The 22,871-nt window shown below is 42.3% G+C and overlaps 1 protein-coding gene across 2 annotated transcripts in view; it reads right to left on the bottom strand.

Moving 5' to 3' along the window:
• DEPDC1B (DEP domain containing 1B) overlaps nt 1-22,871 on the bottom strand; it is a 92,255-nt gene that overhangs the window by 63,818 nt on the left and 5,566 nt on the right. For both annotated transcript variants that reach the window (XM_003133987.6, XM_013982691.2), the window contains exon 2: nt 16,257-16,522. In XM_003133987.6, coding sequence (XP_003134035.5) covers nt 16,257-16,522 — 266 coding nt within the window. The remainder of the gene's footprint in view (nt 1-16,256; nt 16,523-22,871) is intronic.

The following is a 22,871-nucleotide window of genomic DNA, read 5'->3' on the forward strand; positions in this document are numbered from 1 at the left end:
CACATCTATTATAAAACTATTATAAAATCTGAGAGTTGAAGAGTTCCCTTGTGGTACAGGACAGAAGGGAATGCTGTTTAAGGATCCAGCATCGTCACTGCTGTGGCACAGGTTCAATCACTAGACCAGGAACTTCTGCATGCCGCAGGAGCAGCCAAAAAAATAAAAAGCTAAAATTTATCAAAACTTACACTCTTACAAACCATACATGGTACCATTTGCAGTTGAAAGAAAAGTAAACAAATATAAAGATGCAGTAGTAAATCAAAACTGCATAAAACCACCTACAGTACACACTGTGATACCATAATAATTTTGTAGCCACTTCCTGCTGCCATTACCATGAGCTCAAGCATTGCTAGTGCCTGCTTAAAGTGCCCTGTGACACTAATTACCTCCACATGAGCAGTTCATCTCCCCAGGAAACTGAGTTCCGAAGTAAAAAGTGATCACTCACAGTTCTCATGTATTTTTCATCACATTTAGTGCCATGAACTTTGAATAACATCACGGGACCCACATGAAGGGCCACCAGTAATGCTGGAAGTGCTCCCAAGAAGCAGGGAAAAGTCAGGATGTGACAAGAAAACATTGCTTCATCTGTACCATAGATTGGGGTCTGCAACTGTGGTTTCCACCATTTAAAGGTAAATGAATCCAGCACAAGGACCATTGTTAAAAAAGAAAGAAAGAAAAGGAATTTTGCAAAGCCATTGTTGCAATGATGTCATCAGACACAAAAGCCTTGCACTTTTTTTCTTGTATTAAAAATGCAGCTTTCAAAAAAGAAAAGAAAATGCAGCTTTTGGAGTTCCCATTGTGGCTCAATCAGATAAGAACCCAATTAGTATTCATGAGGATGCAGGTTCAATTCCTGGCCTTGATCAGTGGGTTAAGGATCTGGAGTTGCCGCAAGTTGCAGGGTAGGTCACAGACACAGCTTGCACCTGGCATTGCTGTGGCTGTGGTGTAGGTCAGCAGCTGCAGCTCCAATTCAACCCCTAGCCTGGAAACTTCCATATGCCACACCTTCAGCCATAAAAAGAAAAAAGCAGCTTTGATGTGGGTGCAGGATTGCTATAAGAAAGGCAGATCTGTAGACTCTAATATGATTCAAGAAAAAGCAAGATTATATGAAGACTTAAAGCAAAAGGAAGGTGAAGGATCTAAAGCTTGAGAATGTAATGCTAGCAAAGGATCGTTTGATAATTTTAGAAAAAAGTTTGGCTTAAAAAAAAGTCAAGATGGGGGTCCCATTGTGGCACAGCAGAAACACATCTAACTGGTATCCGTGAGGATGTGGGTTCAATCCCTGTCCTCACTCAGTGGGTCAGGGATCTGGTGTTCCCATGAGCTGTGGTGTAGGTCACAGATGCTGCTCGGATCCTATGTTGCTATGGCTGTGGTGCGGGCCGGCAGCAGTAGCTCCAATTCAACCCCTAGCCTGGGAATTTCCATATGCCTCAGGTGCGGCCCTAAAAAGCCAAAAAAAAAAAGGGGGGGGGAATGCGAAGGGTTCAAGATACGGATCTTGGAGAATTCCACTGCTAATGGACACCACATCAGAAGAATTAAAAGAAGATGACTTGATGGAGATGAGTGCTTCTAAACCAGTGCCAGGCGGTGAGAAGCAGCACCAGAAAACACATTGACATCTGACAATCTGGCAGAGGGTTCTGATTATTCAAGACTGCTTTTACTTCTTTTATGACATGGATCCTCCTATCATACAAGCACTGAAACTAAAGCAAATGGTGGAAGAAGGATTGGTACCATATAGAAATATCTTTAGATAAATGAAAAAGCAAAAAAAAGTCAGAAATTATGATGTAATTTGTAAAGTCCACCAGCTGGGCTTGCCTCTCCTGCCTCCCCTCCCACCTCCTCCTCCTCTTCCCCCTCTGTCCCTGAAACACAAGACCACCCCCTCCTCCTCTGCCTACTCCGTGAGGATGACCCACCACTTCTACTTAACAAAGAGAAATCTTCATGCTATACAGCTAATAAATTTATCTGGTGTGTGTGTGTGTGTGTGTATGTTCTGGTGAAAAATCTAGTAACTGTACAGCAAGACCTGTAGGAGACCCTTTTGCGTCATCATTATCATCACCTACGTATTCACTGTGTAGAACATTGTGAGTACGACTTGCATTGAAGGGGACAGCCCAGCCTTACATAGGCATACGATGAGTGATATTTAGTGTAAAATTAATAACATGTTAGTCTTCTTACTGTTCTATAACTTTGCTTTCGAAGAATTACATTATCCTATAGCATCCCCATGCCCCTCATTTGGAGAAATTATCTAACAGCCTGTCGTCACAGGTAAGCATTTTTTTGGTTGTTGTTGTTTTTTTCCATTTGTTTTTTTACAGCTGCACCTATGGCATTTAAGTTCCCAGGCCAGGAGTCAAACTGGAATTGCAGCTGCAGCCTACACCACAGCCACAGCAACATGGGATCCAAGCCACCTGTGACCTACGCTGTAGCTTGCAGCAACGAGAGATAAACCCACTAAGCAAGGCCAGGGATCGAACCTGTATATTCAGGAACACCACGTTGGGTTCTTAACCCACTGAGCCACAACAGGGACTCCAGTGTTTTTTATTTTTTTATTTATTCATTTTGTCTTTTTGTCTTTTGAGGGCCACTCCCACAGCATATGGAGGTTCCCAAGCTAGGGGTCTAATCAGAGCTGTAGCCGCCGGCCTGCACCAGAGCCACAGCAACATGGGATCCAAGCCACGTCTGCAACCTACACCACAGCTCACGGCAAAGCTGGATCCTCATTACCCCTGTTCAGATCTGCCTTCTCTGCCAAAAAGAGTTTTCTCTCCATCTAAATGGGAGCAAACATGAGTCACGCTCTTTTGATTTTTCTGGATTCCATTGCTCTATTCCTTACTAATGTCGCACCATTCCACATTAATAACCAGGCATCATGAATTAATAAGAAACCTGGGTAAGGATTAAAGAAAAGAAGAATGTCAGTGGTAAGTTGGTGAAAATCAAATGGATAAAACAAACAAATATAAAGGGAAGGGATAAAGTAACCTGACAGGGAAAGTGAAATTATGACCACAAATGAAGGGCCAAAATAGATCAATCACAGGTTTGAAATTTTCACAAGTCCATCACCAAAAAGCCTAAAAAAGGATGTTATAAAACAAAAGTTTATCAGCTACAAGGAGTTGCCTTTTGTGAATCAGGACAGTCTATTTCAACTTTCTATTTAATGCACCCAAGTGTACTCGCATCTTTTACATCCAAAGATGGCAGTGATAATGTAACTTCAGTTAGAATCATACTAAACAGCCTAATGTAGAAATTTCAGCCCCCAGGCCATATATAACCATTACTCTTAGAAGATGCTGTGCCTTTGCCTCAGGGATTCTGAGCTTGAACCCATTCCCTTATCTCTGATCTGCTGCTTAATTCTCAGGCAGTCTGAACACACATACACATAAAAACTGTGGCACTATTTCCCAGGCCCAAAAAGTTGCCCGAGTTTGGCTACCTCTATAGGCATCACTTGTTACATTAGTCTAAGTTCCAGGTTGCGAAAACCAAATCCGGCTAATTAAACCAGAGAGGAACCTGAAGATACCTTAGTGGGTCACAAAATCAATAGGAGAGCTAGAGGACAAGGATCAGAAAGAAAAAAAAAAAGCTGGGACAAGAGAGAAAAGGAAGCCCACATACACCTCGTTGGAACCACAAGTGACAGGGTAGTGTGAAAGCCACTGCTGGCCCAGGGTCCTCTGGATGCCTCTGCACACACGTCTTTGCTCCCATTGGCCACCACTGCTATCATGAGAAATTCTAAGCTGTCCCTTCCCCTTTGTATCCCTCAAAGTCAAAGTGTTAAGTAAGAGTATGCCAACAGCCAAGGGTAGGACATGTGTCTGCACTCTAACTGCTCACCCACCCGGGCTTCCACTGCCGGGGGGTGGGTGCTGCCTCCCACCAAGGCTCACACAAACAAGGAATCCCACAAAGCAGAAAAGGAGTTTAGAATACGTGGAAGTAAAAAAAGTCAAATGTCCACTATGTATTTTTCCATCATTACTCCACAACTATGATACTGCAACCTGGGTTTTTTTTTTTTTTTTTCTCCCTTTTTTGGACATTCATGCTTGACCCTTGCGGGAAGTATAAGGACAAACTCTGAGACACTCACCCAGCTCTGGAGGCTCCAAACTCCTTGAGACATTAAAGAGAAACAAAGCCATTCCAAAGATTTCGATACCCACTAAACAGTGCAGATATGTTTGAAGAAGGCAAGGTATTATTGAAGGATTGACAGTTGCCCTGAAAAAGACATGAAGTAGGGAGCTCCTGTTGTGGTGCAGCAGAAACCAATCAGACTAGTATCCATAAGGATACCGGTTTAAGCCCTGGCCTCGCACAGTGGGTTAAGGATCTGGCATTGCTGTGAGCTGTGGTGTGGGTCACAGATGTGGCTCAGATTTGGTGTTTCTGTGGCTGTGGTTGCAGCTCCAATTCAACCCCTAGCCTGTGAACTTCCATATGCCACAAGTATGGCCCTAAAAAGCAAAAAAAAAGAAAAGAAAGAAAGAAAGAAAAAGACATGCCGTACATTCTAGGCCGCAATAAAAGAAAATGCTAAACATTAACAAAGATCCTAAATGATAAAATAAACAGTGATTTCAGATTAATGAATAATACATTTTTGAAAAATCAGATTTCAGATAAATCTTAAGGCCTACAGAACAGTTAGGATCTAGCCTGGAATTTGGCTATAAATGTGGGCCCTTCTTCCCTTTCCAGCCCCACAGCTGGTGTTCTCATTCAATTACTTTAAAAACTTCACCAATTTCTCTGCCTTAAAAATCTATTCTTGGAGTTCCCATCATGGTGCAGCAGAAACAAATCTGACTAGGAACCAAGAGGTTTTAGGTTCGATCCATGGCCTCACTCAGTGGGTTAAGGATCAGGCATTGCCATGAGCTGTGGTGTAGGTCAAAGACGCAGCTCGGATCTGGCATTGCCGTGGCTCTGGCGTAGGCCAGCAGCTATAGCTCCGATTAGACCCCTAGTCTGTGAACCTCCATATGCCGAGGGTGCGGCCCTAAAAAGCCAAAAAGACAAAAAAATTTTTTTAAAAATTTTTAAAAACTATTCTAGGGAGTTCCCACTGTGACACAGTGGCTTAAGGATCTGCCATTGTCTCTGTGGCAGCACCGGTTTGATCCTCTACCCAGTGCAGCAGATTAAGGATCAGACATTGCCACAGCTGTGACATAGGTTGCAGCTGTGGTTTGGATTCAGTTCCTGGCCATGGAACTTCCATATGCCACAAGTCCGGCCAAAAAAAAAAAAAAAAAAAAAAAAAAAAAAAAAATCGATTCTATTACTACTATTTAATTATCCTAAAACATAGACTTCACTCCTACTCAAAACAGGGGCCTTGGCTGCCTTTTCCTTTTAACATAAATGTCAACTCCACGGCCAGGCATTTATGTAATAGCCCCACATTTAGTGCTATGACTTCTTGATCTAAGAGCTCTTCTCAAGCAACGTCAGTCTTCTCCCTCTTCTCCCAGCAAGGCTGCCCCCCAGCAAAGCTGACTCAGACATATCTCACTGAGAGAAGTGGTCCCGCCATCCTTGTAACCTGAAATGACCTCTGCCTTCACATCCCATCTTATCATCCAGATCCTACCCCCTTCTCAGGACCCAGGTGGATATCCTTCACCTTCACCTCAAGAGGCCTCACAATGCTCCAGTCCACACAAGCTGTCACAAACACAATTCCTGCACTGAGCAGACAGACAGTATAACCATGGTGCAGTCTGCCTGCTGCGGGGAAGTGGTGGGAGGTAGGGCAACTGCTGATTTGCTCCATCTAAAACTCCCAGGCTCACAGTTTTTTAAGACACTGTGTTAGCTAATAACATTAGGTGCCTGTGGGGAAGGGAACTGTGTGGAAGGTTTGTTTTCTCTACTCTCTTCTATTCTATATTAGTTCTATATTTCTCTACTCCAGGTCTATTATCACATTGTTTGAATTATAGCCCAATGGCACTTTAGTTTCTGACAAAGCAAAAAGTCTTTTTGTCCAAGATTTTTTGGCTACTTTTGTGCCTTTTCTCTTCTGGGTCAATTTTTATTATTGTCCACTGGAAAAAAAAATGCACAACCTAAAAGTTGAGAATTATGTTTTATTTTGCAGACTTTCTGAGGACTTCAGGCCTGGGAGGGAACCTCTCAGATAGTCCTGAGGGACTGCTCCAAAGAGATAAGGGAGGAACCAGGATACACAGGAGCTTTGTAACGAAGACCAGGTAGTACGAATATCAAAAGATTACCATTAATTAAAAAAAAACAGATCACTTAATGAATTTAGCACTTTTCTATGTTGGGAAAGACACAAAAGAGTCTGCGCTTACTGAAATTACCCCTTTGATATGCACCTTAACTATCTGGAATCCTGATCTTTCCCATCCAAGTCCCCACGGGGTGCACCACTGGGGGCAGCTGCAGTGGCTGATGGTTTGATGGCCACAACATCCTTTGTTTACTGACACAGCAGGCAATATACCTAGAGCACAGCATCCAGAAAGCCAGTAGAATGGTGGTACATACTAGAGGTGCCTAAAACAACTCATCCTGTCATTGTAAACTTCCAAACAGCACAAGTTTAACCCCCTTTTACTAGAATGATTTTTAAAACTGAAAATAAAAGTAATATATACTCAAGGTGTAAAAATAAGAAGAAAATAATTTGGGAATTCCTGTAATGGCTCTGTGGGTAACGAATCCAACTAGGAACCATGAGGTTTTGGGTTCGATCCCTGGCTTTGCTCAGTGGGTTAACAATCCGGCGTTGACATGAGCTGTGGTGTAGGTTGCAGATGCGGCTCGGATCTGGCATTGCTGTGGCTCTGGCATAGGCCGGTGGCTATAGCTCCTATTACACCCCTAGCCTGGGAATCTCCACATGCCTCAGGTGTGGCCCTAGAAAAGACAGAAAGACAAAAATAAAAATTAAAAAAATTTTTTAAAAATTTAAAAGAAGAGAATAATGTATGCTCTTTAAACCCTCTATCCAAAAAAATTACTGTTAAAATTGTGACTGTTCTATACTTTTTGCTTAAGACTTTACATGGGAAAAAGTAAGAATGAAGTATTTTCTATCCTACTCTTTCTCCCCCTCCCCACCACTCCCTTTCTCCACCCCCCAACCCCACCCCTACCCTCCCACCACACACCTGCAGCAAGCCTGGTCAGGGACTGCACCTACACCTGCACCAAAGCAGGGACCTGGGCTGCTGCAGTGACAAGCTGAATACTTAACCTGCTGCACCACAAGGGAATTCCTTCCCCACTATATATATATATATTTTTTTTTTTTTTGTGCATTTGAAAGTTAACTTCTCATCCAGGACAAACTGGTATATAAGATATTAAAAAAAAAAAAAAAGAAAAAAGGCAACTTTAGAATAAACAATAAAAATAAGAAAGATTCAATTCAAACCCTGAACTCCACCTGGAAGAGCAAGGTGGGAGATTTTTAATTGTATACTTTTGTATTTTGTAAATTGTGAACCACATGAATGTATTGCCTTCACAAAATACACAAAATTGAAAAATAAAGATGAAATTTTTAAAAATTTCAATGACTAAAAACACTATGCCAGTCAAACAAAACAGCTTGTGAACCCAAGGACTCCATCTAATTTTTTTGTTATGGGTTCATTTTAGTTAGTTAACTCAATACTGCCTTGGTTCTGCTGCTTATTTTTTTCATGTTTATATATGGTATATCTCAGGAGAGACTGCAAAGTTAGGGAAGAAAAGAATCATGTTATATTTCTTTCTTATCTCCATCACTGCCTTCAACTTGGTAAACACCCATAAATACTCAATATTTGGAATCATAAAAGTTTAGAATGAAAAAAGGCACTAACAAATTAGTCCATCCCTGTCATTTTTTTTTTTTTCTTTTTTTCTTTTTATGGCTGCACGTGTGGCGTACAAAAGTTCCTGGGCCAGAGGTCGAAATGGAGCCGCAGCTGTCACCTACTTCACAGCAACACTAGATCCAAACCACATCTGTAAACTATGTCACAGCTTGCAGCAACACCAGATCCTTAACCCACTGAGTGAGACCGGGGATTGAACCCACATCCACATGGATACAAGTCAGGTTCTTAACACGCTGAGCCACAATGGGAGCTCCCATCCCTGTCATTTTATAGACGACCAAAAAAAAACACTGATACATAAGAAGGGTAAGAAATGTATCCAACTATTACAGGACAAGAACTCAGGACTTAAGGAAATGAATCAAAACAAAAACAAAATCACCATCACAATTTTGAGCTTTATGAGAAAAACAAAAGGTGTCCACTAGAGGGAGCCAATAGTCCATTAACTCAAAGATGTTCCTAAAAACCAGCCCCTTAAAAAGACCTATTGGGAAATAATGAAGACCATTTCCCAAGGCCACAGAAAATGACCAAAGGGCCATATACCTTAAGTAATGTAAATTTAGATTTCTTTCACTAGAGGGACAAATAGAGACTTTCCAAATCACCAGCATTAAAAAAAATGTTATCAGCATATAGTAAAATTGATCTTTTTTTTTTTTTGTGAATGTACCCCTCTATCAATTGTAACACACATATACGCATATAACTACCATCACAATGAGGAAACAAAACAGTTCGTTATTCAAAAAAAAAAACTCTCCTGTTCTGACTATAGTCACACCTCCCACAGCACTCATCACACACAAAAGCATTCCATAGGTTCAGTATTTACCCATTCATCCACAGACGAATTAACAAACTGAACAATAAAAACCATATGATCCTCGCAATAGACGTGGAAAAAGCCTTTGATAAAATCCAACACCCATTTCTGATAAAAACCCTTCAGAAAGTGGGCAGAGCGGGAACCTACCTCAACATAATAAAGGCCATAGATGACAAACCCACAGCTAACAGCATTCTCAATGGTGAAAAGCTGAAAGAATTCCCACTGAGATCAGGAACAAGACAAGGATGTCCACTCTCACCACTACTCTTCAACATGGTTTTGGAAGTCCTAGCCACAGCAATCAGAGAAATAAAAGAGATAAAAGGAATCCAAATTGGAAAGGAAGAAGTAAAACTACCACTATTGCCAGATGACATGATACTATACCTAGAGAACCCTAAAGACTCTACCAGAAAACTGTTAGAGCTCATCCATGAATTTGGCAAAGTCTCATGATACAAAACAAATACACAGAAATCAACGGCATTTCTATACACTAGCAATGAAAGAGCAGAAAGACAAATTAGGGAAGCAATCCCGTTTACCATTGCATCCAAAACAATAAAATACCTAGGAGTAAACCTACCGAAAGAGCCAGAAGACCTGTACTCTGAAAACTATAAGACACTGATGAAAGAAATCAAAGATGACACAAATAGACGGAAAGACATACCATGCTCCTGGACTGGAAGAGTCAATATTATCAAAATGACTATACTACCTAAGGCAATCTACAGATTCAATGCAATCCCTATCAAATTACTAAGAACATTTTTCACAGAATTTGAACAAAATATTTTAAAGTGTGTTTGGAAGCAAAAAAGACCCAGAAGAACCAAAGCCATCCTGAGAAAGAAAAGTGGAGTGGAGGAATCAGGCTCCTGGACGTCAGACTATACTACAAAGCAACAGTCATCAAAACTGTATGGTACTGGCACAAAGACAGAAATAGAGATCAGTGGAACAGGATAGAAAGCCCAGAATTCAACCCATGCACCTACAGCCAACTCTTCTATGACAAAGGAGGCAAGACTATACAATGGAGAAAGAACAGCTTGTTCAATAAGTGGTGCTAGGAAGACTGGACAGCCATATGGAAAAGAATGAAATTAGAACACTCCCTAATACCATACACAAAAATAAACTCAAAATGGATTAAAGACCTAGATATAAGACCAGACACTATAAACTCTTAAAGGAGGAGTTCCCGTCATGGCACAGTGGTTAACGAATCCGACTAGGAACCATGAGGTTGCAGGTTCGATCCCTGGCCTTGCTCAGTGCGTTAAGGATCCGGCATTGCCGTGAGCTGTGGTGTAGGTTGCAGACGCGGCTCGGATCCCGAGTTGCTGTGGCTCTGGCATAGGCCGGTGGCTACAGCTCCAATTCAACCCCTAGTCTGGGAATCTCCATATGCCCCGGAAGCGGCCCAAGAAATAGCAAAAAAAAAAAAAAAACTCTTAGAGGAAAACATAAGCCAAACACTCTCTGACATAAGTGACAACAATATCTTCTCAGATCCACCTCTTAGAGTATTGACAGTAAAAACCAAAATAAACAAATGGGACCTAATCAAACAAAAGTTTCTGCACAGCAAAGGAAACCCTAAACAAAATGAAAAGACAACCCACAGGATGGGAGAAAATCTTTGCAAATGAATCGACTGACAAGGCATTCATCTCCAAAATTTATAAACACCTTCTGTAGCTCCATGCCAAAAAAACAAACAACCTCATCAAAAAACGGGCAGAAGATCTAAACAGACAGTTCTCCAAAGAAGATATACAGATGGCCAAAAAGCACATGAAAAGATGTTCAACATCACTCATCATTAGAGAAATGCAAATCAAACCACTATGAGGTACCACTTTACACCAGCCAGAACGGCCAACATCAAAAAGGCTATAAACAAGAAGTGCTGGAGAGGGTGTGGAGAAAATGGAACCCTGTTACACTGTTGGTGGGATTGTAAATGGGTGCAACTACTTTGGAAAGCAGTATGGAGAGTCCTCAGAAAACTAAACATAGAACTACCATTTGATCCAGCAATCCCACTCCTGGGCATCTATCCAGAGAAAACCACAACTCGCAAAGACACATGTACTCCAATGTTCATTACGGCACTCTTTTCAATAGCCAAGACATGGAAACAACCTAAATGTCCATCGACAGAGGAGTGGATCAAGAAGAGGTGATACACATACAGAATGGAATATTACTCAGCCATTAAAAAATGAAATACCGGCATTTTTACCAACATGGATGGACCTAGAAATTATGCTAAGTGAGGTCAGCCATACAATGAGACGCCAACATCAAATGCTTTCACTAACATGTGGAATCTGAAGAAAGAACAAACTGAACGTCTTTGCAGAACAGATGCTGACTCACAGACATTGAAAAACTTATGGTCTCCAGAGGAGACAGTTTGGTGGGTGGGGGGATGTGCTTGGGTTGTGGGATGGAAATCCTGTGAAATTGGATTGTGATGATCATTATACAACTACAGATGTGATAAATTCATTTGAGTAATGAATATACATATATCAAATAAATAAATAAATAAAAATAGAATTCATGTTCTCTTTGGAAATGCAAAAAAAAAAGAAAATGGTTCCCCAGAGTTCCCTGGTGGCCTAGCAGTTACGGATCTGGTGTTGTCACTGCTACAGCACAGGTCATTGCTGTGGCGCAGGTCCAGTCTCTGTCCTGGGAACTTCCACATAACACAGGTGTAGCCAGAAAAAGAAAAATGATTCCCTGCACATTAGATCACAGCCACTCTGCCTGAGCCAGTGGATTCCTCTCTGTAAACCGTGAACACCTTCTTGGTTACAACCGCATACACAGCCAGAATCAGTAAGGCGAACAGGCCAAGGGCCAGGTGGAGGTTCCAGACCAAGGGACCCATCCTGCATAAAGATCTAAACTAGGCCAAACACTTTCCTCATTAAATAGGCCAAAACAAGCAATTATCATTATAGACACTACTATTTTTATATAACCCACTCCATTAGGTTTTAAATAATCCTATGTAATTATCTGTTTGCAAACATAAATAGGCTGATTCAGTGATCAGTATGGAATTTCCTGGTGTTTGGTTTAGATGTTTCAAAGAGAGAAGAGTCTGGTTCTCTGACGATGAAATATTCACCCTGTCCATTTCACAGGGTTATCATGAAGATTAAATGAGATCATAAAAGGAAATTGCTTCATAAACTGCAGCAGAAGTAGTTCTTTTTTTTTTTTTTTTTTTTTCCTGTCTTTTTGCTTTTTCTAGGGCCGCTCCCATGGCATATGGAGGTTCCCAGGCTAGGGGTTGAATCAGAGTTGTAGCCACCGGCCTACGCCAGAGCCACAGCAACGCGGGACCCAAGCCGCATCTGCAACCTACACCACAGCTCACGGCAACGCCGGATCATTAATTCACTGAGCAAGGCCAGGGATCGAACCCACAACCTCATGGTTCCTAGTCGGATTCGTTAACCACTGCACCACGACGGGAACTCCAAACTGAAATTTCTTATAAAAATACAAGGTAGTGTAACTGTCTCTCTTCATCAGAAATTTAAGGCCACACAGCTTTGCTAGACACAGATGACAGTGTCTGGCTTGACCATGAGGACCCTTTAGAACTATCTAAAATTGTCTTCACTAGCAGCAAATCCAGAACTCCTTCTGGTCATTGATGTCACTAACAGGAAAGAAGTGGTAAGAAACCTCAGTTCAAATCCTGTCTCTTTTACTACCAGCTGAGTGACTCTGGACTCTGACTCATTAATATCCTAATCTTTAAAATAAGGATAATACCGGAGTTCCCGTCGTGGTGCAGTGGTTAACAAATCCGACTAGGAACCATGAGGTTGCGGGTTCGGTCCCTGCCCTTGCTCAGTGGGTTAACGATCCGGCGTTGCCGTGAGCTGTGGTGTAGGTTGCAGACGCGGCTCGGATTCTGCGTTGCTATGGCTCTGGCGTAGGCCAGTGGCTACAGCTCCGATTCGACCCCTAGCCTGGGAACCTCCATATGCCGCGGGAGCGGCCCAAAGAAATAGCAAAAAGACCAAAAAAATAAAATAAAATAAAATAAGGATAATACCACCTCCACCTACAGGTGCTGAGTGAAATGATGATCATGCAATGAGTCTAGCACATCGCAGGTGCTTCTGGATGTTAGCTCCTTTCTTCTCAGCAAGAACTCTCAGCTATCCATCCCAACTTTTTTTTTTTTTTAATTTATGTTTTACTTCTTTTCCCCCCAGTCTTTTTTTTTTTTTTTTTTTTTTTTTTTTGTCTTTTTGCTATTTCTTGGGCTGCTCCCTCGGCATATGGAGGTTCCCAGGCTAGGAGTCGAATCGGAGCTGTAGCCACTGGCCTATGCCAGAGCCACAGCAACTCGGGATCCAAGCCACGTCTGCAACCTACACCACAGCTCACGGCAACGCCGGATCGTTAACCCACTGAGCAAGGGCAGGGACCGAACCCGAAACCTTGTGGTTCCTAGTCGGATTCATTAACCACTGCGCCACGACGGGAACTCCCCAACCTTTTTTTTTAATGATTTTTATTTTTTCTATTATAGCTGGTTTATAGTATTCTGTCAAATTTCTACTGTAGAGCAAGGCAACCCAGTCACATATACATATACACATTCTTTTTCTCACATTAAGCTCCACCATGCTCCATCATAAGTGACTAGATAAAGTTCCCAGCGATATACAGCAGGATCTCATTGTTTATCCACTCCAAAGGCAATAGTTTGCATCTCTTACCCCCAGATTCCCAGTCCCTCCCACACCCTCCCCCTCCCCCGTTGGCAATCACAAATCTATTCTCCAAGTCCATGAGTTTCTTTTCTATGGAAAGGTTCATTTGTGCGGTGTATTAGATTCCAGATATATGTGATATCATATGGTATTTGTCCTTCTCTTTCTGACTTACTTAGTATGAGAGTCTCTAGTTCCATCCATGTTGCCACAAACGGCATTATTTTGTTCTTTTTATGGCTGAGTAGTATTCCATTGTGTATATATACCACATGATCTTAATCCATTCATCTGTCGATGGACATTTAGGTTGTTTCCATGTCTTGACTATTGTGAATAGTGCTGTAGTGAACATGCGGGTATATGTGTCTTTTTCCAGGAAAGTTTTGTCTGGATATAAGCTCAAGAGTGGGATTTCTGGGTCATATGGTGGTTCTATATTTAGTTTTCTGAGGTACCTCCATACTGTTTTCCATAGTGGTTGTACCAATTTACATTCCCACCAATAGTGTAGGTGTTTTCTCCCTTTTCTCCACACCCCCTCCAGCATTTGTTATTTGTGTGGATTTATTAATGATAGCCATCTGACTGGTGTGAGGTAGCTCCTCACAGTAGTTTTGATTTGCATTTCTCTAATAATCAGTGATGCTGAGCCATCCCAATCTTCTTGATGCTACTTATAAAGACTCCTCTTCCATTAAGCTCGATATCTGGATGCATTTTGGGAATTCCTCCACCTTACTGATTCTCCATCTATTTTCACATCTCATCTGCCTCTAATCTCCATCACCTGCTCTAATTGTAATTTGGCAGTGGTGTTACTCAACTACAGAAAAAAAGCAGATGTACACAATGCAGACCAGCCAGCCTGCCCCCAACCTTCCCTCGGGCGCTGGCAGCTAACAGTGATGTCCCTAAGCTGTACACCCAGCCCTGGAAGCTGGCCGCCTGCCTGCAACAGCTGCCCCCACACTCATTACCTCTCAATTCGAGGCACATACCTCTTAACAAATGGCTTACAAGTCCACATAGATTTCATCCCAGATTAATTTGGGAACAGCAAATATCAATTGTTAACTTACAGAACTTACACTCAGAAAAAAAGGAAAGCTATGAGTTTTCAGGTGGTAAATAATGGAAGAAAATACTGTTCCCTTTGTTACTCACAAGTATGTTATAAGAGAAACTAGGGGTGAAAAAATCATTATCTCATGGGTGAGTTTAATCTACGCATACTTTATTTTTTAAAGGGGAACAGTGATTAAATTTTGCAGTGAAGGGAAACATGCTGACAGTCAGTGCTGGCTGGTTGGCTCCAAGAGCAGGCTCCTACTTTACTCTCCTGGCAACTTTTAAAGCCTCATGGGACTCAGTGGATGGTACTCAGTTTAAGGTCACAATAGAACAGATGGGCAGTTCCTCAACTAGGCCATCTTTTAGACGTGGGCTAGCTAAGTCTTTGATGGGATACAAGCAATTAGAGCTTCCCAAGAGAAATCAACACTTAAGAATCCCCAGTGAAGTGTGGCATGTGGAACCAGGGCTAGAGTTTCCACCACCAGATACCAAAAAGCACTATGGCCTCAGAACGGGCTTAAATCACCCAAGATCCTAATTAAAAGTTGGCTCAGCAGGCCAGGAATAACTGCCAAATGGAGAGACAACTCATCACCCAGTTGACAACCTTGATATTTAGAAGATGGAGATTGCTGATGAAATTCCACTGGGAAGTTCAATCCCTAAGATACAGCACTGCCTGGTCTAAGCCTTGGTGTTGGTGACCACCCTCACTCAGCTCTGCAGCCTTTCTCAGCAGCTAGTCCATGGAGGAACCAAAGAAATGACTCAGGTAGGAAACAGTCACATTTTCTCTGCTCAAAGCAGGTGTCCTAGTGGCCCCCAATCCTCTCACTAAATGTTCTGGAAGAGCATTCCTTATTCTGCTGTTGGAGTGAAAGGCAGTAAATATTAAGAGCCCATCGTCTCCATTTCTTCCTTGAATCCTTCTCAGGTTCTTGGTACTTTGGTAGATAGACCTGTCTGTAGATAAACTTGATAATTCCTCTTTTCTAGACTGATGCGACTTCATCCTCTTTACTCCTCTTCTACTCCCTGAATTTCTCTGGTAAGAAAACAGGGTAGCATGCAGTGAGGAGTCAACAGAGAGACATCCTTGCCCTCAGATTAAGTAAGTGAGCAATCCTACAGCAGCACTGAATCATCAGCAAAACTGGGGAAAAGCAGACATGCACTGCAAGGTTAATCTGAGACGTCAGGGAATTCTAGTACAAGTCTCTGTTCTAGGCCCTGAGCTCTGCTTAAAGATCAGACACCTCTGGCCACTAACCCCCTGAATACACCCCTTTACATTAAAAAGGTATAAGCTAGAGCCACTGCTTCACCCTTTCAGATTCCTTCAGAGAGGTGCTAAACACCTGCAGCCATCCTCCCAGGAGTGCGAAAGGCACAACACGGTTTCCTTCCTGAAAAGTCAAGCAACAAAAGATGACTACTGGGGTGCGCTATGAAGCCAAGAAAAACTGCCATCAGTGTGACTGTAACCACAGATTCAGTTCTCCACTCAACACATCACAAGCAGAAGCATCACCCCAAGGGACAGCTTCCTCCTGAGGAAGTTTCAACAGATGGAACAGATCCACTGCCCTCCCTCAACTCCTCCCCTCAGGGCTAACTCACTGCCTTTACCTGTACAAGTGACGGTTGTCTTCAAAGTCTTCCTGACCCCATTTTCCCTTGATGTCTTCAATAACATGATTCTTCAGGAATTTTTTTAGCAGCTGGACCGTTTGTTTGCGGGTCACTTCGGGGCCAAAGTTTTGGCTGCACCTGAGCAGCTCATGCAGCCAATCCACAGCTTCAGCCCCTGTGAAGCAATGTTCATAGCTTTTGAAACGACAGCGATGTTTCCGTAATGGCATCCTAGCGCGAAAAAGCTCAACAGTCTCATTCCACTACAGGCAAAAAGACACGAAGGCATTTAGTAAGAAACTGAGTTTTTAAAAGGTTATTACATCCCAAATATTTGAGACAATAACTGCAGTTCTTCCATTTAAAAGACTACATTAATAACTGAGCCTTGAAATTTTCTTATTTAAAATCTTCACACTTGAAAGAAAAAGCAGCTTTTAAAAACACATTTATGGAGTTCCCGTCGTGGCTCAGTGGTTAACGAATCCGACTAGGAACTATGAGGTTGCAGGTTTGATCCCTGCCCTTGCTCAGTGGGTTAAGGATTCGGCGTTGCCATGAGCTGTGGTATAGGTTGCAGAAAAGGCTAGGATCCCACGCTGCTGTGGCTCTGGCGGAGCCTGGTGGTTACAGCTCTGATTCGATCCCTAGCCTGGGAACCTCCATATGCCGTGGGAGCAGCCCTAGAAAAGGCAAAAAAATAAAAAATAAAAACGCATTTATACATTCAATAAATATTTTCTGAAGATATTGCTATCAAGTTGTCCTTATGGGGTGAACTTAATGGATTTTCATATTAAGGAGAAACATTTGACCGAAAATAATGGTAAAACTGAGTCCAATGTGCATAATTCACTTCTCGGAGCCCTATGGGGTTGTTTTGTTTGTTTTTTCCCTTTTTACCACCAAACCTGTATAGCATATGGATGTTGCTGGTCTAGGAGTGGAATAGACTATGCCGCAGCCACAGCAACGCACAATCCAGGCCACATCTGGGACCTAGGCCACAACTTGTGGCAGCACAGGATCCTTAAATCACTGAGGCGAGGCCAGGTATCAAACCCCATCATCATGGACATTATGTCAGGTTCTTAACCCACTGAACCACAATAGGAACTCCTCAGAGCCCTATGTTTAATATGACTTTACCTCATTCAGCAACTATTTACTGTTTATTACATGAAGGGCATCGTAAAGATGGAGGGAAGGAGGGGAAGAAGGAAGGAAGGTCTAGCGTTGCTGTGGCTGTCGTGTAGGCTGGCAGCTGTAGCTCCAACCCCTAGCCTGGGAACTTCCATACACCGCAGGTGTGGCCCTAAAAAGGAAGGAAGGAAGGGTGGGAGGAAGATCTAGGCATCTACACCATCATCAGCCATCCGTAAATTAAATGAAATGTTCACACACAGTGTTCTTCCTACCCGATTACTCCAACATCCTCTTAGGAGCCTCAGCTTCCCACCAGTTCTCCTAAAAGTCCTAAAAATTGAGTCTCATTCTTATGACCACTCTCTTCTCTCACACTTCATCTTCAAGGGTACCACTTTACAGACTCTGAATCTTTCATTTTTCACCCACCTTCCTTTTGCAGTCAACTCTTCTGATTTCACTTTTTTCTTTCAATGGTAGTTCAGGCCTCAGCATCATCTTTTTTTTTTTTTTTTTTTTTTTTTTTTTGTCTTTTTGCCATTTCTTGGGCCGCTCCCACGGCATATGGAGGTTCCCAGGCTAGGGGTCTAATCGGAGCTGTAGCTGCCAGCCTACGCCAGAGCCACAGCAACGCGGGATCCGAGCCACGTCTGCAACCTATACCACAGCTCACGGCAACGCCGGATCATTAACCCACTGAGCAAGGGCAGGGACCGAACCTGCAATCTCATGGTTCCTAGTCGGATTCGCTAACCACTGCGCCACAACGGGAACTCCAGCATCATCTTTTTATTTTACCCAACACTGGCTCCTGTTTCTCCTCCAACCATACCTTTCTTCTATGTTTCTCTTCACACTTGCTACTCCCCAGTCCCCTCTGTACCTGTTATCCCATTTTGCTCCTCTCTTTGATGGCTTTCTCAGCCACAGTAACACCAGGTGCTTCAAGGGTCCAGGAAGGGTCTGCGCACTCTGGATATGCAACACCGGACACAAGAGAGCAGGGACTCAACAAGCAAACGCTTACCTGATCTTTCACTTTTCCTACTTTTTGTTGTTGGGGTTTTTTTGTTTTTGTAAGGGCCTCACCTGTGGCATATGGAAGTTCCCAAGCTAGGGGTTGAATCGGAGCTGCCCCTGCAGGCCTACACCACAGCCACAGCAACGCCAGATCCAAGCTGCATCTGTGACCTATGCCACATCTTGTGGCAATGCTGAATCCTTCATCCACTAAGAGAAGCCAGAGATGGAACCCTCTTTCTCATGGATACTAGTCAGGTTCTTAACCTGCTAAGCCACAATGGGAGCTCCTTTTCCTACTCTTTTAAACTACCTCCTGGGAGTTCCCATTGTGGCTCAGTGGTTAACAAATCCAAATAGGTACCATGAGGTTGAGGGTTCAATCCCTGGCCTTGCTCAGTCGGTTAAGGATCCGGCATTGCCGTGAGCTGTGGTGTAGGTCACAGACGCAGCTTGGATCTGACGTTGCTGTGGCTCTGGTATAGGCTGGCAGCTACAGCTCTGATTCGACCCCTAGCCTGGGAACCTTCATATGCCGCAGGTGCAGCCCCAGAAAAGACAAAATAAATAAATAAATAAATAAACAAACAAACTACCTTCTAACTTCATGCAATTTAATTCTGCTCTGATTCCCAATCATGTCTTCCTCCTCGCCAAATTCAAACACCTTTTTGCCCCATGCATGCCAATCTTCCTACTTTATTTAAGACTTATTATAAACCATGCTCCAAATTAAGCTGGTTCAGATTTAATTTTTTTTTTAACTTCTTAAAACCACACAAAGACAACACAAGCTGAATAGTAGGTTAACATATAGCCACGATTTCTAAAACCAAACATTCAAATCAAGAAAGGACAGAGGAGTTCCCATTGTGGCTCAGGGGATTAAAAACCCTGCTAGTACTCATGAAGATACAGATTCAATCTCTCGCCTTGCTCAGTGGGTTAAGGGATCTGGAATTGTCATGAGTTGTGTAGGTCGCAGACACTTGGCTCAGATCCAGCATTGCTATGGCTGTGGTGTAGGCTGGCATCTATAGCTCCAGTTCAACCCCTAGCCTGGGAACTTCCATACGCCGCAGGTATGGCCCTAAAAAGCAAAAACAGAAAAAGAAAAGATAGACAGGAGTTCCCACTGTGGTGCAGCAAGGTTAAGGATCCAGTATTGCCAGAACTATGGTATAGGTCACAGCACCAGCTTGGATTTGATCCTTGGCCCAGGAACTTCCATTTGCCATGGGTGTGGCAAAAAAAAAAAAAAAAAAAAAAAAGAAAGAAAAGAAAAGAAAAAAGTAAAGGACAGACTCCAACAGAATAATGTAAAAACACTTACATGGGTACTTCACATAAAAGGATCTCCAAATTTACCATAACATATGCAAAGATGTTCAAGCTCGTTAATTAGCAGTGAAATGAAAAAGAAGTCTACAATGCAACACATACTTACTGAATAGCTAAAATGAAAGACAGGTAATACTAAGTAATAGTGGGAATGTGGAGCAACTGGAAATTTCATACATTGCCTGAGGGAATATAAATACATAGGTCGGTACAATCATTTTGCAAAACAAGTTGGCAATATCTACAAAAGCTAAATATATGCATAGCATATAACCCAGCAATTCCATTCTTAAGTATATATGCAACAGAAATATGTTCACCCAAAACCACACTGTTCACAATAGCGCTATTCTTTCTTCTTTCTTTTCAGGGCCATACCTTTGGCATATGGAAGTTTCCCAGGCCAGGGGTCAAACTGAAACTGACAGCCACAGCAATGCCAGATCCTTAACCCACTGAGCAAGGCCAGGGATCGAACCCGCATCCTCATTGATAATAGTTGCATTCTTAACCCACTGAGCTACAAACGGAATGCCAATAGCACTATTCTTAACAAACAAAAACAACATAACATAAGATAACTGTGATTTATTCATGCACTGGAATTCTACAGAACAATGAGAATAAACTATTGCTACATATAATAACATAGATGAATAACATAAATAAAAATATAATACTGACATAAGAAGGCCTTATATGAAAAACACTATATGATTATATTTGCATAAAGTTTAAAAGAAGGCAAAACCATTCTATGGAATTAGAAATCATAATAGTGGTTAGGAGTTCCCATCGTGGCTCAGCAGCAACGAACCTGACTGGCATCCATGAGGGCACAGGTTCGATCCCTGACCTCGCTCAGTGGGTTAAGGATCCAGCGTTGCCCTGAGCTGTGGTGTAGGTCGCAGATGCGGCTCGGATCCATGATGCTGTGACCCTGGCGTAGGCTGGCAGCTACAGCTCTGATTGTACCCCTAGCCTGGGAACCTCCACATGCCGTGGATGTAGGCCTTAAAAGAGAAAAAGACAGAAAAAAAAAAAATCATAATAGTGGTTAATTTGTATGGAGGTAGAGACTGGGAGGGGTGAGGGGACTTCTGGGGTGCTGGTAATGTCACTTTTTTTTTTTTTTTTTTTTTGTCTTCTTGCCATTTCTTGGGCCACTCTCACGGCATATGGAGGTTCCCAAGCTAGGGGTCGAATTAGAGCTGTAGCCACCAGACTACACCAGAGCCACAGCAACACAGGATCTGAGCCGAGACTTCAAACTACACCACAGCTCACAGCAACGCCAGAACCTTAACCCACTGAGCAAGGCCAGGGATGGAACCGGCAACTTCATGGTTCCTAGTCAGATTCGTTAACCACTGAACCACAACGGGAACTTCAATGTCACATATCTTGATCTGGGCGTTGGTGCCATGGGGTGCTCATGTTGTGAAAACTCGCGAAGTTGTACACCTATAATTTGTGCGCTTTTCTGTACATTATGCTGAATAAAGCGCTAAAAACACAACACACATACACATATGCACATATGTGCTCATATATTAAAATCCTCCCTTGAGAGCAATCCATAATTTTAGATTACCAATCTGAAAGTTGATAAACATGAGCTAGCTGATTGTGCTGGTAAATTGAATGTGGAAGAGAATAGCAAGGGAAGCAGGAGAAGAAACAAATGAGTGGAAGAAAGAGGAACTGAATGCAAACAGGAAAAACAGGGCAAACTGGCTAAAACAAAATAATGAACAGTGAGAGCCCATGAAAAGTCCATGAATGCTGATTTAAGTTTGACAATCTCCCCACCTCCCTCACCAGGATACTGTGAAGTCTCGTAAGATCATGGCTATAAAGACCCTTTGTAAAAGATAAAGCAAGTTCCCGTAATGGCGCAGCGGAGACAATCCAACTAGGAACCATGAGGTTGCGGGTTTGATCCCTGGCCTCGCCAGTGGGTTAAGGATCCAGCGTTGCATTGCCGTGAGCTGTGGTGTAGGCCACAGACAGGGTTCGTTCGGATCCACCGTTGCTGAGGCTGTGGTGTAGGCCGACAGCTGTAGCTCCCATTTGACCCCTAGTCTGGGAACTTCCATATGCCACAGGTGCATCCCTTAAAAAAAAAAAAAAAAAAAAAAGACATGGCTCTCTGGGACCCAGTATTCTAAAATATAAGTAAATATGCCTATTATTTTACTTATGCTGGTTAACAGTTCATCTACTTGTCACTTTGATTACAGAATAATGCACATTGTAGCATTAAATGCAGAAGTATAGACAAGAGTTTGCCCTCTATCCAATCCCATATACCTATTGATCATACACACATATATATAGAATGTATGTATGTGATGCTTATTATCACTGTTTGCTTCCTTTTTTAAAGCAATGAGATCAATACACACATACATATAGAATTTATGTATGTGATGCTTATTATCACTGTTTGCTTCCTTTTTTAAAGCAATGAGATCAATTGCAATGAGATAATGTACATATTGTCCTACAACTTGCTTTTGCATTAAACATATCAGGATCTTCGTGTCAGTACCCACAGATCTAGCTCATTCTTATGAATCAATGAGTTTCATAACTTACTCAAATATTTTCCAACTGATGGGCATGCAGCTGTTTCTAGTTTGTCGTTGCACAAGTATATTCTTGTTTACATAACCTACGATACCAATGCTTTTATTTATTTTTGATCGATTTCTAGAGTATCAGCGTATTTAAACTAGCTGTAGTAATTCACATTCCCACCAATACTGTATAAGCCTTATCTTATTTCCTGCCTTATCTTCGGCCATTCTTAGATACACCTTTCTTCTTATGTCTGTCAATCTATGTATAAGAAATTTTATCTCTATATTTTGTTTGCATTTTCCTGCCTTTATTTTCATTTCTTCATTTGAGACTTGCCATTTTTCTACTGGGTTGTCTTTCTTTTTTCTTTAATCAATTTTAAGATTTATTTAGGAGTTCCCATTGTGGCACAGCAGAAAAGAATCTGACTAGGAACCATGAGGTTGCGGGTTCGATCAGTGGGTTAAGGATCTGGCATTGCCATGAGCTGTGGTGCAGGTCGCAGACACGGCTCAGATC

The sequence above is a fragment of the Sus scrofa genome, chromosome 16, assembly GCF_000003025.6.
Source record: "Sus scrofa isolate TJ Tabasco breed Duroc chromosome 16, Sscrofa11.1, whole genome shotgun sequence".
Classification (NCBI taxonomy): Eukaryota; Metazoa; Chordata; class Mammalia; order Artiodactyla; family Suidae; genus Sus; species Sus scrofa.